Source organism: Poecilia reticulata, chromosome 20 (assembly GCF_904066995.2).
Source record: "Poecilia reticulata chromosome 20, P_reticulata-male-v2, whole genome shotgun sequence".
NCBI classification, from domain to species: domain Eukaryota; kingdom Metazoa; phylum Chordata; class Actinopteri; order Cyprinodontiformes; family Poeciliidae; genus Poecilia; species Poecilia reticulata.
The window spans coordinates 7,602,638-7,619,489 of NC_088849.1; the positions used below are offsets into that span (position 1 = coordinate 7,602,638).

General features: G+C 41.6%; 1 protein-coding gene across 1 annotated transcript in view; it reads right to left on the reverse strand.

Moving 5' to 3' along the window:
• Window positions 1-6,328: 6,328 nt before the first annotated feature.
• Window positions 6,329-16,852, reverse strand: part of ahrra (aryl-hydrocarbon receptor repressor a) — a 71,360-nt gene continuing 60,836 nt past the window's right edge. Inside the window, exons 6-9 of the mRNA XM_008438321.3 lie at window positions 11,836-11,980; window positions 11,623-11,756; window positions 10,508-10,710; window positions 6,329-7,526 (exon numbers count right to left, since the gene is read on the reverse strand). Of these exons, the coding sequence (XP_008436543.1) occupies window positions 6,413-7,526; window positions 10,508-10,710; window positions 11,623-11,756; window positions 11,836-11,980 (1,596 nt within the window). The 3' untranslated portion in view covers window positions 6,329-6,412. The remainder of the gene's footprint in view (window positions 7,527-10,507; window positions 10,711-11,622; window positions 11,757-11,835; window positions 11,981-16,852) is intronic.

Consider the following 16,852-nt stretch of genomic DNA (forward strand, 5'->3'; position numbering starts at 1 on the left):
CAATCGTCCATCGCATAGATGAATGCAGGGACAGTTGTTTCATGCATTCTGACAATTTCTGTTTTTCTAGTTCTTAATCTTTGATCTCAGAAAGTTGCTCTATGAATTTCAGCAGAAAGCCAGGCTTGTGCGCCCCCATGTGATTAACTCCAAAAGCTTTTCAACTGGATCTAGACATCAACCAAACTCTTCTATGTCTGTATTCTTAACATTTCCCCTTTTATGCTTTTTAAAAAGGTGGACACCATCCAGCTCTTTTCATCTAATTTATGAAAAGACCTTCCCCATTTATTTATTTTTCCCCAATTTTTTTTTCTTACTGTACAATCAGAAAAGGGTTGGCCAAGTTCAGCTTTCATTGGAGTTTTGCGAAGAGGAAACTTTTGCTCTCTAAGAAAAACACGGAGGCCGGATTGGAGTTTGCCAGGGAGGGAAGTAGACAAACCCAGGATCATTTGGAAACCGTGACGGGGGACGTATAAAATATAAAGCATTCTGGAAAATGAACCTGGTACCAAATGTGAAGCGTAGATGTGGAAGAGTCGTGGTTTTGGGATGAACAAAACATCCAAGTGGGAAAACTGGCTATAGCTAAGACATATGAACTCGTGGGTCCAGGTTTAAGGCCAAATCTTGACATTTGGCATGAACATCTCAATAAAACATTGAGATGTTTTGGGATGACTTGAGACATGTGGTTCAGGCAAGATGAACAGGACTGGAGCAAAGTTTCCTTAGTCTAACATCAGAGGTCGGTGTAAGGCTAAAACAAGCGTCTCACAAATTTCAGCTTTAGGGGGTTAAAAATAACTACACCACATTGGCCAAAAGTATTTACCCATCCACCTTTCCAAACCGGCTTTCTGTTCTCACTCCATAGGAGCTCAGCGGAGTTATGCCCCACCAAGCTGGCCTTACTTTGTGCTTTGGTTTGCAGTCAAGTTGGAACAGGAAGGAGCCATCCTTACACTGTTCCCACAAAGTCGGTTGGCATGAAATCCTCTGAGATAACTTGGCACGCTGCAGCGCTCACAGCTCATTTTTACTGGAACAGTGAGGCTGAGCCCAGCTAATGAATAACCACCCTGCAAAATAATCCCACTCGGTGCCACCAGGTAACAGTCGTTCTCCCGGCAACTGCCAAACCCAAACAAGTCCACAGGATTGTAGGAAAAGGGATGAATCAGCACCGCGCGGTGTACTAAGGAAACTGCTTCTTATATTTTGCGTCGCTCTTGACGATACAAGCTTCAGATTCTGTCACTTGGCTGTTCCGTGTAGCTTCCCATGTGTTGTCCTTGACCCAGTTTAAAGGACACATGAAGTTTAGAGGTCGGTAGCTTTCGACTGGAGAAAGTTGGGGAACTTTCTGTGCCACAGCTTCTGCCTGAGATGTGGTTTACCACTCAGTAACCGAGTTGTGGTCATTCCCAATCTCTTTTAGTACAATGTAATAGTTGTGAGAAGTTTTATGGCTGGACTTTGTCCGCAGACGTTGTTTGTATCACCGTACGATGTGAATTCCCCAAAACTCCCGAGACCTCGCCATTATTTGACGAATATTTCACAAAACTGCGAAGAAGTCAAACTCTTCAAACAGAAATGAAGACTGAGAGGAAATAAAAATGTCTTGAATTATTCATGTCTTCATTACACCGTCCATGCTTCAGAGTTTCAACACAATATGTGCAGCCAACTAATCCTTAAACCAAACTCTCTCTCTCCAGGCTCAGAATCCTTTACACACATCAGAAATTATGGAGATTTGTACGACTATTACCAAAAGTGAAACTGAGCATTAAGGCTCAAGAGGAAGGCTCACGGGTCTGTTATTATTTCAGCGTGCGATGTTGGCGTTCAGGGACGGCTCCAAACCGAGCGTGTCGGGTGTACGTTAGCTCTCTCCGCCTGGCAGGAGGAGTAATCCTGCTCTCCCGGGAATCCCGGAGATCAGGAGCTAACCGCGGCTTTTAGGTTTCATGTCCCCTGGCTCGCTCTCCGTTCTCGCTCTTTCTGGGGGGATACCAGCGAGTCCCCGGGCCTTCCGCCCCGTCCCAGGCAGCGGAGAACGATGTGCGGTGGGGACTGTCAGGACGGCTTCGCAGCACATTAATCATAGAGCGAATGCGGCCAGTGGCGCTACGTATCCTCGCTGGTGTTTATGTATTATTAAAAGATTAAAGATAATCCAGAGGAGGAAACTACACTTGGTAAAATGTTTGAAAAATTCAGAGGCCATTAAGGAGACAAAGATGTTTAGCGAACAATAAAATGTGGTTATTGTTGGAGCTCTGGAAGGACGAGCAGCAGACTGTCAGACTCACTGATTTAATATGCTGCTCAACACTATTTATTCGCCCATTATGTTTGGTGTGAAAATGATACAAAATCATTTTTATTAATGCTACAAAAGACTTTAAAAAAAAAAGTCAGTCTGTACAAACTTATTGAAGGTGTAGATTCAAGTCATTAGATGAAACATTGCACGGTATTTGTTTGAAGAGACAAGATTTTAGTGATGCTTTTTAGGAAAACTATGAGTCAGTTTCTTGTTTTAAAAAATCACAAAATTAGCTTAAAAATATCACTGTAGAGCAATTAAGTCTACTGACCAATGATTTGGGTTTGAATGTGGCTGCCGCACTTTTCCTTATTTCGCCATGTATGTTAACATTTTGAAAATAAAACCATATGACAGATCGAAACATGTGGACATTTTTTGTGAAGCAACAAATCCTCGTGTGTGTTTGAAGTATTTATGTCACTTTTGCTGCACTCCTCATCTTGAATATGGTGTGTATGCCGGGATCAGACGTGTGGAGTTTACAGTGTTACGTCATGTCATGATTGAGTGTGTTACTTGTCGCTGACGTCATGCTTCTGGTAATGACCCTCTGGCTTTTATCAAGTCCAAAGTCAGATAAAGTTATTCCAGTCCTTCCTTATTTTGACAAGCTTTATGGAGATGCTGATTTCATTTGCAGGACTTGGTACTCTTTGGCGCATACACACACATAACTGCCAGTACCCAGTTTATTGACCTTTTTATCACTGTATTTGATTGGCCAGAAAATTGGCCTGATCTAAGCTCCAGTAAAATCTATGGAAATATGATATGTGTTATGATCCTCAGGTCAGTTCATTTATTTTGCCCTTTGTGCTTTTGGCTTTTGTTCACTTTGATTAATGTTACTTTCTCTGGGTCCCAGTTCAGCTCTGTGTTTATCATTCACCTTCACTGAGCCTGCTAGTCTCCTCCACTTCATAGCAGCTGCCTGATTCTCCCTACCTGCATTCTGCCTCATTATGGGTATTATGTAAAATTGTCATTTTAGAGCTACGCATCATACTATAATGTTATTCTGGAGTGTTGGTTTGATTCTGTTTAATGTCTGAAATTCTTGAATCTCCATGGCAACCATTCAGGAGTGCCCAAACGCTAGGTTCTCACAAAGCTCTGCCCATTTCCACAAAGATCCTCCTTGGAGCTTCAGTCCATGGCCAAGCTTCCGCCTCACAAAGCGTGGCTTCCCCACTCAGCTCCTTCAGACTAGCCAGCAGCAATTAGCAAACACCTAGTGGAGCTGAGCATTGGCTGAGCTATAAAATCAGTGAAACACTGGTAAAAATGGTGTTAAATGTGCGATGACTTTCTGAAGGTGGAATGTTGGAAAGAGCGGGTGCTTCTTAAAGAGACAGAGGGCAATTTCAAGGCGTCAAACTGTGAAGTCAAATTTCTTTCTGCAGTATATGGAACATTTTCATAGCTACTGAAGGTAACGGTTGATTGATTGTGCTATAAAATAGTAATGTGTGTCTGGGAAATGCATAATACCACCTTTTCAAACATCTGTTCACTGGTTTTGATAACTTTTTGCTGCCTTTATGGCAGTCATGCCTCAAGTTATTTTCAGACAAAAATTCAACATCCAGACTCTTTGTATGTAAAGAAAATCTTTAATATTTAAGTCCCATTTGCAAAAACACATAAAAACATTGGAAGACACTGCATATATATATATATATATATATATATATATATATATATATATATATATATATATTATATATATATATATATATATATATTCCATGTTCGCTACCTTGCAGCTACCTCCTCCATGAGATAAGCCTCTTTTTTTTTGATAATTATCAAAAAGATATCAAGAAAAAGCCATTTTGTTTCTTTACGTTAGTAAAACAGGGAGAGCCTTCAAATTTAGACTTTTTTTCTTTTAAATTATACACTTACCATTTACAAATAAATACAAATCATGAAACATTTATTGACATGAGCACGCGCACACACGCGTACACACACACGCACGCACATACACACACACACGCACACAAAAAAGAAAAAGGACAAATCCACGACAGTGACACTGTGTGCAGTTGTGCGTGACGACTCAAAACACGTGTCTGGGTAGGCTGAACTTCAACTGAACTATTTCCCAGTAGTGCAATTCAGAAGCTACGACGGTAGCTTCACAGAACTGAGACTCAGATTGGATTAGTCTTGAATGATTTTGTGCAACAATAACAACAACAAAAAAATTATAATAATAAAAAGAAATACTGACGTGAACACAAAAGCCAGATGCATTTGGACAGAGTAGACGACAAGGAAAGCTAACATTTCTCCCAATGACAATGTGTCAGATCTGCAGTGAGATGTGAGCTGGTGAAACAAAAATAAAACATAATCATCTAGATAAACTTTTAATGTGCTCGATAAATTAGACGTGGGAAATCCGTCACGTTTGTCTCGACTGACTGCCTCAGTCAGAAAACGTCCTGATGTGCTCGCATCATATTTGTGCTTCAAGTGCACAGAGACTGATTTCACTCCCTTCATTTCTTCCAAAATGAGATCAGAGCCGTGCAATAAACACAGGGCGACGCATCAAACCGTGGCCTGCTGATGAAAACACACCACAGAGACGTGGATGAGGCTCTGAGTTCTACTTGCTGGGTCCAACCCAACAAGTATTGAATAAGATGCAAAAGGTTCTTTGGCCTTACTATTAGTTGAACATGTTTTGGTGATTACCTGCACTGGGACTGTGCTCTGCTGGTGTAGTTTGTAAAATAATCTCAGAATAAAGTAGTCTGTAGTGCTATATTTAATAAACTTTATGCCAAAGCATGTTGATATGATGTTTTTTTTTTAAAGTGTAAAAAAATCTAGTCCATCAACACAAAACGTTTGTTTGGTGGATTTTAAATGAGATCAATTGAAGTTCATTACATAAGCAATAAAAGACAAGCAAAGATGATTCAATTTCACATGATTTTGGTGCGTTATCTTGAACGATGACACCTGTTTATTTTTGTTTTATTACTATAGATAAGAATTTTCAAGTTTCTGCAATTGTAATGCTTGATTTCTGATCACATTAGCACCTTGCAGGTATTTATGCCCAGCTGACCTTTTAGCATTTTGTCATGTTACAACCACAAGGTTTTATCATTTATGTCGTGCGTGACTTCTCGCAAGTGAGCAACGAATCTATGGTAGCTCTTCCAGAGTTGCTGCACAGAAAAAAAAATTATGTACATAGCAGTAAATCATTTTGAAGTTTGGGGTTGATCATTTTTAAATCTGGTAGGGGTATTAATTCTTTTAATATATATCTTCTGCAAAAAAAATATCTAAAATAAATTGATATGTCATAATTTATACACATTGATGGAAAATATTAAGTACAAAGAGAAACGTGAGGGCACAAATTGGTGAGATTGTCTCAGTGAAAAGCGAAATCTAAATATATTTGGCTTTCTATTGCATAAGAAAATCCTTTTGAGGTTTTTTTTTGTCCCATCAAAAATTTTATTTAAATTCCTTGAAAGCGATCGCATTATGTGAATGGGGTTTTACACGGCACGCACGTTTTTGGACACATCAAAATAATATTCAAAAATGACTTCAAAGTGCATCAATTTAAACGAAACTGTCAGCGGATGTAAGTTTTCTCCTGTGTAAAAAGTTTAGAAAAATAAAAACAGATCCTTGCAAAATCCAGGTGTAACAATACAAAAACTAAAGAATCTTTTTTTTCTTGGACATTTTGCTCACTCTCACTAAATTCAAAAGTGCTAAAAAACCAAAATTTGTACATTTTTTTTTTTTTTTTTAAGTAATATCTTCTGAAAGTCAAATTGTTGATTGTCAAAACACAGATTTTTGAACCTGAGACCTCTTCATTAAACTTCTGAAAAAATGTCTGACATCGTGGGAGTCGTGGTAACCCTTCCTTTGTAATGCTAACACACGTGTACTTGTAACGCTAAAGGGGAAAACAAGTTAATATGTACTGATTTGTTTGTGTCTGTGTGTAATTGTACGTGTGAAGGGGGGTTGTGTGCGGGTTGATATCTGCTGATGTGTTCATGTGCGGCCGCCGTCCTCTCACTGCATGTAAATGTAGGGACTGGACTTGTGGTGGCCTGTGCTCATCACACATGGCATAACGTTCCTTGAACCGCCCATCATGGACTGGTTCATGTCATGGCCGTTCTCAGACCAGGGCGGGGAGTCCATCGGCTCCCGTTTGATCGAGTGGATCAAGCCGTGACCTTTGAACTCGTAGGCGCTGTGCTTGCTGTAGTCCAGGTGCATGTACGCCTTTTGAGGGTAGACGTTTGGCTCCATGAGGTTCACCGGCTGGTTGCTGCATAGAGAGTCTGAGTGAGAGAGTCTCTGAGGACTGAACTGGTTGGAGTCGCCGTTACTGACCAAGTCTTTGTCGCACTTCAGCAGACGAGCGGCGCTGTTGACCGCGTAGCCGGGGTAGGCGCCGTTGTTGTACGTGGGGCTGATTCCTGCTTTCCCTCGTTGGCACGGGGAGAACTGCGGGTCATAGTAGTCCGTTTCCGATTTAAGCTGCAGGCCAGTGCTGGGGTCGAACACCCCGTTCCCGTAGTGACGGTCGATGATGGCCTGGTTGCGGCAGGCCCAGGTTTGACCGTACGTCTCGCATCCGTTTTCCGAGTCGGAGTCGTGCTCTATTTTAATGGGCGGCATCTCAGACATCATGTGGCCTTCGTAGCACTCCCCGAAGTCGTTTTCGCTCTTCACCAGGTCTACGCAGTAGGCATCCGCATCCGAAGACCCGTACAGCTTTGACACGTACACGTCTGCGCCCCGGCCGCCGTGGCAGCTCGGCGAGAGGCGGTAGGGCTTCCCGTACTGGCCAGTCCTGTTCAGACGGTTGGATGGGACGTAGCCGACTCCCTGGGCGGCTCTGACGGGCCCCACCCGCTGCCGCATGGGCCACCCTCCGCCCAGGCCCACGGCTGCGTCTTTGTGGTCCGCCACGGAGGACTTGCAGAAGTTGAGGGGTTCCTCCTGGCCGTAGAAGCCGTCGGAGCTGCACTTGAGGTTGTCTTTGCAAAGAGGGGACCAGAGCGTGTGGTGGCTTCGCTGTGTAGCGCCCGGATGGGGACAAGTGAAGAGAAGAGGGTCTGTCATGTCACCCATTCCTCCACCGATGGAATGCCTCCGTAGGTGCTCCCCACGCTCACTACAGAGAAAAAAACAGGGACAACATTTATTCACAAGTTCTTTTTCCCAGATACCAGCCAACATGTAAATTCAGTATGACGTTTTGTCCTTTCTTTCTTGAGGGACTAATGAACAACATCTGATTAGCAAGCTGATGTAGCAATGGGTGACACGGTACACATATGCTCTCAGCAGCATATTGAAGAAAAAAATCACAATTACTGGTGAGCCCAGTTTCATCTTTCACAGTAGTGCGCAGTCAGAAGAAGAGGAAAGAGCTTTTTTGTCATGCTAAAAATGACTCAGCACATTTCATACACGCATGACAGGGAGGAACCTGCGGAGCAATTCAGGGTGAGAATTGTAACATTATTAGTTGTGTTGATCCAAGAAGGCTTTTGAATTTTAAAGGAAATGATGTTCACCAAGCTGCAGGGCGGAGATTTTTCTGGTAAATAAAAAATTATGTGTTTGGGTGAAAACCTTGTGGAAAAAAACTTGCTTTCACTTGTGACATGTGAGGGAATGAAGGGTGTTGTACATTTTAAGATTGTTCTATGATGACTTTTATCTGCTTTGAGTTTCTTTTTTCCTGCATGAGTTTTGAAGGAAGTGAAGTGTTTTATCAATTTACAGATATTTTCGTATAACAATAAAGATGTTTTACTACTTTGTCCCCCAAGAGCTCAGTTGTGTCACCATCTGTCTTTAGCATTGTAAAGATGGAACAAAACACGTTAATAAAAACGCCCGTTGATGTCAAAAATGTGGTAAACAGCTGGTTGAGTTTGGTGAAATGTATCATCTTTGTTGGACAAATGGGCTAAAACGTTTTCAGTTGAGTTTTCTGGGCTGAATAAACCTTAAAAAGCAACACAAAACATATCTGTGAACGTGATTGAAGGTTTTTGTGAGAGATACGTTTTGCTGTTCCATTATTGGCTATTAAAAGAACAAAGCACATAGTATGCACAGAGCTTGACAATCCTTTTAATGAACAACAGCCAGAGCTCACTTTCAAAAACCTCAATTTCAAATAACTCAGTGGAGTCGACAGATTGTTTGGCAAGTGTTGCTTCAGAAATATTGCCGCTCTGTTCGTGTGACTACGTTGGGATTGCCCTATTTTCTTCCTTTTTACTTAGAGATGAGTCAAAAAATAAATATCTCAGCTTGATTCACTGTGGTGGTCATGAGAATAATTCCATATGTGACTCATGTTTTCTGGGACGCGTCTCATCTGAGGAAGTAACAACAGCGTTTACACGCACAACCCGAAGAGCTCTAGGTTTGTTGGCAGCGCACAGCAAACAAACACAGTGGGAGTGTTATGTTTCTAGCACAGGTCGCCAATCTGTCGATGTCTGCGTTTCCATTTATCATGTAATAGCGTAAATTCGAATTGGAAAAATAAATTTGTTTAAGGAAATGTAGCAATTTTCAAAAAGTTTTTGGGGCCAGGATGAGGTGCGTTTTTGGATGTTGCTACTGGTGGAAATGACAAAGAAGGTCACAGGAAGTGATAGGAGGATGGTGCGAGTTGTTTTTTATTGAATTATCGTGTGAACAAAACTTCTTCACGTGTGATTTTAATAGCATTTCTTATGTATTTCGAAATTGTGTTTATTCGACATTAGCAGGCGACTGCTGGAGCAGATAGCCTAACTAATTAAACTGCTAATAGCTATTAGCTAATTAGATGAAATCAGGTCATCCGACAGAGTGACTAAAAAAGATGCAATATTTCTGCACTGTTTTCCTACATTTTTTGAGTGTTTCGCTTTTTTTTCCTCTAGTTTTTGTCTTGGAATCAAAATAACAATAAATGAATGTGGATAATATTCCAACTGTAACAATCAGTGGTCTTAAAAATCACGTAAAAACATCTGTTGCTTTCTGTTTTTAATTTATTAAATTAGATGATTTGTTTTAATACTATAAAGCGGCAGTGGTTTAACTTCATTTTAACTTATAATAACATGATAATTTCAAACAGATGCATGTCTATCCAACAGTGCCAAACACTTTGTCAAGGGTCTTAAAATAGGATTTCATTTTTTTCAGTAAGTGATCCATGAAGACACATGGACAGTGCCACATTACGAAGCCGCTCCCACATGTTTGTTGATGTGCCGTTTGAGTTTTTTTTTTTCTTTTCTTTTTTTAAATTTCCTTCCCCCCACCCATAAATCACAAACACTTGTGTGAAATGTTTGTGGTTCAGAGCAGCGTTTCATGTGTTTTACATTCAACCAGAAATGTAAAATTCTGCAAATATGTTGCTGTTTTTGTGATGTACTTATAAAAACAGATCTAATTTTGGCACCCTCTGTAATTTATGGTGCCTCCCAGGAGGGAGTTTGGTTGGAGACCTCACACTGGAAGAGACTAATCTAAGCCATATACTGTTTTTTTTATGCCTTTGTTAAGTCATGAATCACTTAAGTGGTACCTATTTGACTTCAACAAATAAAGTAAGCACTCTGAAGAAAACCATAGTTCTCAACTAGAGTTTGCCAAAAGCAGCGTGGGAGACTCCAAACAAGTTCTTTGGTCTGATGAAAGAACAAAATTGAGACTTCTGGCCGCCATCAAACACACCATCTTCTCTGTGGAGCATGGTGGTGGCATCATCATGATGTGGGGATACTTTTTTAAAGAGGTATGGATTAAAGTTGCTGGAAAGATGCAAAGCTTAAATCAAACCACATTCATGTGTTTTAGGCTTAAAATTAAAGCTAATTTCTGCTTTCTGTGAAGTTTGTGCTTTTCGTATTTTGCAAGTACACTTTTCCTTTCTAGTTGTACAAAAACATACTTCAAATAAACGACTTACAGCTGTAATTTTAGTTCAATTTGTGCCTGAATTTATCACTGCTTAAACACTTTGACAGCAATTTCAATCAGTACCAGGCACATTTGCTTTTCAACCGTTTAAAGTTTCAGATTCTTCTAATCATTCAAAGTGAATGTAAGTCCTGTAGTGTTATTTTCTCTTACCCATGCTCCATCGGAGAGGTAATCCCCCCACCTTTGTTCTTTCCCCGCATTAAAATATTTTTCACTTTCATCTCGGTGATGGAGGGCAGTAAGAGGGGCACGGCGATGCAGAACAGACCCAGCTGGGCGGGAACCTGCGTCCCAGAGGGCGACTTCTTTTTCTGCCCGTGGAGGAACTTTAACCGACCCTGGAACTGCATCGTCTGAAACGAAACAGAAACAAATGATAACTGACTCAAATTAAATATATGTTCACGTATTCATACAAATTTCATATGTCGTTCAATGTTAGCTCTTGATAATTTTTTTATTTTTGGTACACCATGTGGCACAATCTAAATTCAATCTTGCGTCAAATGACCCAGCAACCCTTTGTATGCTCTAATCTTGATGAGAACTACTGCAGGCTGCAAGAGTGGGCACAGTTCACTTTATCTTTTATCAGCCTACACTAAACCACGTCATCATTCAAAATGACAAAAGCAGATCATTCTATCGCGTTGTTTTCCAAGTAACACAGTGGAAGAGTCGACAACCGCAATCACAGCTCTTAAAGTTTAGTTAATTTGCCCTGAAGATGCTAACGCATTTAACATGCAGGCTAAAAATGGGCAAATTAGCTAATTCACCATCTTGATTTAGCTTGTTAGCAACAAATATTTGTCACTTTAATTTTGTTTTGCAACACAACTGAAAAGGGTTATTATATTATAATTGTTTGTGTCATATTTGTAACTTTTTTCAGTAGGGACTATGTTATCAACATTTACTAGGTAATTGGCAGTAAGGTAGGAGGCAGAAGGCGACCATGTGGAGCTTCTGGTTTGGCAGAACATGGCAGCCAAACAACACATTGTAGATGCCATTTTGCTAACTCCAACAGAAACTTGTACTCTTTTTATTCCCCAACTCTTGACCGTGATTATTTCCCTCTGCGGGTCTCAAAATCGTCACAAGCAGTGGTGCAAAGTGTGAACTAAACCCGAGTAATGTTGGAGAAATAACCGTAAAAGCTGAAATTGTGCAATAAAATTGGTTGTACGAAGGCATTCATTTCAATTTTAGATTAGCTTGTGTCTTCTAGGAGTTTGCTTTGGCCGGTTCGGAGCACTCACCAAAAACCCAGACGTGCTGTCCAGGAGACAGCGGACTCTGGCTATGAAACATCTGTTGAGAAAGCAGGAGAGCTCTGGGGGAATTTCCCCTGCTTCCGGAGAGTTGAACATGCTGCTCACGACAAAGTCTTCACCTGTAATATGATGGTGAGAGAATGTGAATATGAGAAGCAATTTATGTGGGTGGAGGGGGGAAAAACTTGTGAGCAGTACTTGTTCCCGCCGCTAACTGGCCATCTGACTGCCCAGACATCGCCTGATGTTGTGGGGGACACATGGCCCAGTGGAGCTGGCGTCTGAACTCCTGGCGGTCGTCTATGTGGATGTAGTCGAAGACGTTTTGGTGCATCACGTCGGTCTGCGGGGAAAGATTTTGGTCAGATAGAGGGAAGGACGAGAGGGTTTCACTTACGTGCGCCTAGCTTCAGAGAAAGTAAGTCGTTATAAAGAATGAAACACTTTTTATTGGCGATCAGTAGTCTCTTTAAGATCCAACATATACCCCCCATCCATCCATTTTGTGTACACCCTTGTCCCTTTGTGAGGTCGGGAGGGTTGCTGGTGCCTATCTCCAGCTAACGTTCCGGGTGAGAGGCGGGGTCACCCTGGACAGGTCGCCAGTCTGTCGCAGGGCAACACAGAGACACACAGGACACACAATCAAGCACACACACACTCACACCTAGGGAGAATTTGGAGAGGCCAATTAACCTGACAGTCATGTTTTTGGACTGTGGGAAGAAACCGGAGTACCCGGAGAAAACCCACATATGCACAGGGAGAACATGCAAACTCCATGCAGAAAGACCGGGTCCAGGAATCAAACCCAGAACCTTCTTGCTGCAAGACAACAGCTCTACCAACTGCGCCACTGTGCAGCCCCATGTATTATCTATTGATATTTATCACTTGTCTATCGCGATATACATTGTTATTGATTTCTTGTCAATAACCCCCCCCCAAAAACGTATTATGGATTGCTTTGTCTAGTTACGCCATTTGAAAATGATGCACCCAGACTCTTTCAGCTGATTTAGCAGGTTAGCAGAACAAAAGGGGCGTGGCTTAAAGCACACAGCGTTCGTCCAATCAGAGGGATTTTCAGAAATCCGACTAAGCTGAGTCACGACCCTTTTGGTGCTTAAATGAATTTAGTGTTTCAATCAGAAAACAAACCTGTAAGTTTTCCTCATCCTGTTATTTTCCGCTTCAGATTTTGCCAGTCGATATATATTTCCTAGATCAAGTGGAAGATGAAAGATCATCTGGTGGCTCTGCTCTGCTAATACCGACGCAGTTTACTTTGTACAACATTGGCACGTCACTCTCGTTCTGCAGTGACGTTCACACAGCGGTTATGGGTTTATCATAAACTGCCAAGATGGATCAGGGTTTGATATTGATTGGCAGATTTAAACCACCTGTCATTTTAGTCTTTCAGTTGACTGCGAGACATGCAGAACACGCGTTGATCAGAAGAAAACAAGTGGTCTGAAAGGGGCAAAATGTGAATTTGAAAAGAGTTGAATGTGACGGCTGAACAGAAACAGTAGCTCTTTGTGGTCTCCTGTGGTAGGTATTTATAAATTGTGGTCCAAATAAGGATGTGAGATAATTGATTGGATCATACAGGTTTGCTTGCATCCAGTGAAGGTTCAGTAATGATAGAACTGTGTCAGAGTACAGTGCGTCTCAGTTTGTTGTTTAAGGAGCCGTAGGCTACATTCACTCATGAGGTGTTGATGATAAGTTTAAATTCTTTGCGTGGTCATTCAATGCTACTAATTAAACTTCTGTGTGACAGTTTATGACCTCAAAGCGAAATGCATCCGTTGGTGTCAGAAAGCAGCAGACGGTTTACTGAGTCCATAGCCGCTCTCTATGGATTCATTTGAAAGTTATTCAGAGCCAACATTATTGTCAAAAGAAGGAAGCTAATAAAAAGAAATTATAACTAATAGCAATGGCCTTTAGTGCAGCACTGACTACAACTTCTGTAGGAAGTCTGTCTGGATGCGCAGTCAGAGCAAGGAGTGGTGGGACTGTGATGTGATGCGCTTCAGTGACACAGACGTCTTACATAATTTTATAATAATAAATTATGATTATGAAATTATGATAATTTCATAATCATAATTTTGCAATTATGATTATGAAATAATCATACTTTTCAGCCGTTATTTACATTCAGATTCACCACATTTGGGTTTTGCAGAATTATGATGCATGCCTTACATCAGCGACATAAATACCGGATAAAATGCGACATGACCATTCACATTGCAGACGCTTTGGAAACTATCGGATGCATATCGGAAGTAGTACCATATGTGGAAGTGGCAGAGATCAGATTTTTTAGTGGGGCGCTGAAAAGATTGAAATTGGGCCGTTCAGACTGTGGTGAAAAAAGTTGCATATGGATCCCAAATGGGCAATAAAATGTGGATTTGGGTCGCATTTAGCTGCTTTGTGAACGTAGCCAAAGTTATAGCGATATGGTCCAACAAAGGGTGTGTTAGCATCGGAACAGGAACATGTAGGTGGAAGAAGGTGGTCAGGGTGGATAAATCATGTGGGTATCCAGGTGCGGCACCAGAACTGTAATGGGGGAAAAAGGCAAGTGGCAAAGGTAGTGAGATATTTTGGACGGTACAATGCTGGAAAACCTTTGGTCCTGTCTTTCAAGTTAATGTCACCATGCTCCACTTACAGCACTATTGCAGACCAGGCATGGTATAATCTGACGGCTGTGGGCTCTTCCAGCAGCATAATGACATCCACCACAAAGGAAAAGTGGTTGAGGAATTGTTTGAGGAGCACAAGAATGATGACCTCATGTTTTCCCAGACCTTAAGACAGTCTATTATCTGTGGGGTGAGTGAGTAAACAAGTCCAACGCCTGGAGGCCGCACCTCACAACACGCAGAACGTAAAAGGTATGCTGCTCCAATCCTGGTGCCACACACTTGGTGCTAATGGAGTCCATGCCTCAACATGTCTGGGGAACCAACACGCTATTAGGCAGATAGTCATAGCGTTATGCCAGATCAATATACATCCCTTTAAACACACACAGAGCGAGACACACAAGTCAGGAGGATTTAGTCAGTGTAGCAAACAGCCGAAGGGCAGCTGCACGAGCAGAGAGGGCAGCTGTGTTTGTCAAACATTGCGTGACACCGGCTCCCGAGCAGCGGTCCGGCTCAGCCAGCCCTCCCCATCCCCGTCCGCTCTCACACACACACACACACACACACACACACACACACACACACACACGCACACACACGCACACACACACACACACACACACACACACACACACACACACACACACACAGCCCCAGCCGGGGCTCCATCCCGCTTTCATCAGGCCTCTCCCCTCTCTCTTTTCCAGCAATAACTTTTGCTTTCTGTCATTCCCTGACAGATTCCTCGCAGTAACGTTCAACCTTCTCCTCTTCCCTTCTCTCCCTCGACCCCCGCCCTCTCAAGAATTTCCATGGCAGTGGCACGCGAGGGTTTTTGATCGCCTGCCTCTGAAAACACAATCTGTTCCCACCGTCTTCACAAAGCACTTGGCCCTGCGGACTGCGGTTCCCTACTGGCGTTCAGGCACACAGACGGATCGAGTGACTATTGTTTTTGTCTCGTAAAGAAACATGCAAAGAGGGAAAGAAAGAGGGGGAAAAAAGAAGAAGGGGAGAGTAAGTGATGTTTTAACTGACCTTCAAAGGCTAATTGCTCCTGCGACAAATTGGATCAAAGACCAGTGAATGTTTTCTGCCTCTCTCTGGGGCTTTTGTTGTGGTGCCAGTCAGTGGAGCCTTCTCTTTTCTTTGTTTTTTCTGTGGTATATTAATAAGTATCCTCTCACTACAGTTATGGGCCCAAACTGGTGCAACATGTTTGTCTGAGGCCTTGTCAAGGAAAGTATGTGCGTTTGTGTGTGTGTGTGTGTGTGTGTGTTTGGAAGGGTGGGAGTGTCTCATTTTCAAGTCCTAAATGTGGGGAAATAGAACCTTTTGATCACCAACAAATACTCATGAATGTGGTTTGCGTGTTGCGGTGTTTCGGCTCTCTGTCATGTCCTTGCGTGTCAATACCTTGTCTCTTTCAATTGAACACGCATTTTTGCATTTCTCTAATGAAAAAATACCCATGTGGAACGGCTACATCAGGGCCGGTGAACTGTCACACCACCGCGACTGCACCGCCAAAACAAAGAGCCGCTTGTATGTGACGGGAGTTTGACAATTTAATTTGTATTTTAATGTTCAATACGCAGTCCATCTGCATGGCAGGTTGCAGAATGTCCTGTCAGCCGTCACAGCTTGTAAAGATTTAAAGACAAAATCTTTGGAAATGATCTTTAATTGTTTTATCTAAAACGAGACCAGCAGTTATTCCTTCTGCTTCTAACATGATTTATTACAGTTTGTAATGTTAGCTGTAGCATTTGCCATTATTTACATTTAACACAGACTTAAGCAAAATGTAAATTAAACATTGAAACGCAAAATTTAAAGTGCGTTTTGAGAGAAAAAATATGTTTTCATTCAGCTTTTAATGGAGTAATGACATAAATAAATATGAATAATTGGTTGGGCGAACGCTGAACTCCTGTGTGAAAACTGGTACAAAACTGAAGATTTGATGTTTTAATTCTCTCTAAACTACAAAACCGCCACCTCAATAAATTACAGTAATGTCATAAATCCTTTTTTTTTTTGACAAAAATTGATTTATGTACAAATATCATTTTTGGCAAAAAAAAAAAAAAAAAAAAAAAGACTTATTCCATTATTTTAAGAAGGTTATTTTTGAGCTCACTTTAGTTTCGCTGCACAAGCTGCGCCTGGCAGTGGAATCTGAACTCTAATTCAAGAACTGGTTAAAAAGATTCTCAGAATTTCATTTTGTCCTGAAATGTGTGTGAAAACAATGCAGCGTTGTCTTTTATGGGAGCACTTTACATTTAGCGCTACTGTTCGGACAGCTTTACGCCTCCGCAAGATGGAAAATTTGGATAACCAAATAGCATAATGCAACAACCAAATGATAAAACTGTTGATAAGAACGTGTGAGCTAAGATATTCAGAGCATCCAGTCAGAATCCAGTGCTCGACTCTATTTCTGACCCGTTAGTCCTTGTATAAATACATAAATAATTCTGAACTGTCCTTTTTCACAATTTAATCCTGAGTACAAATACTCAATTATTATTGGC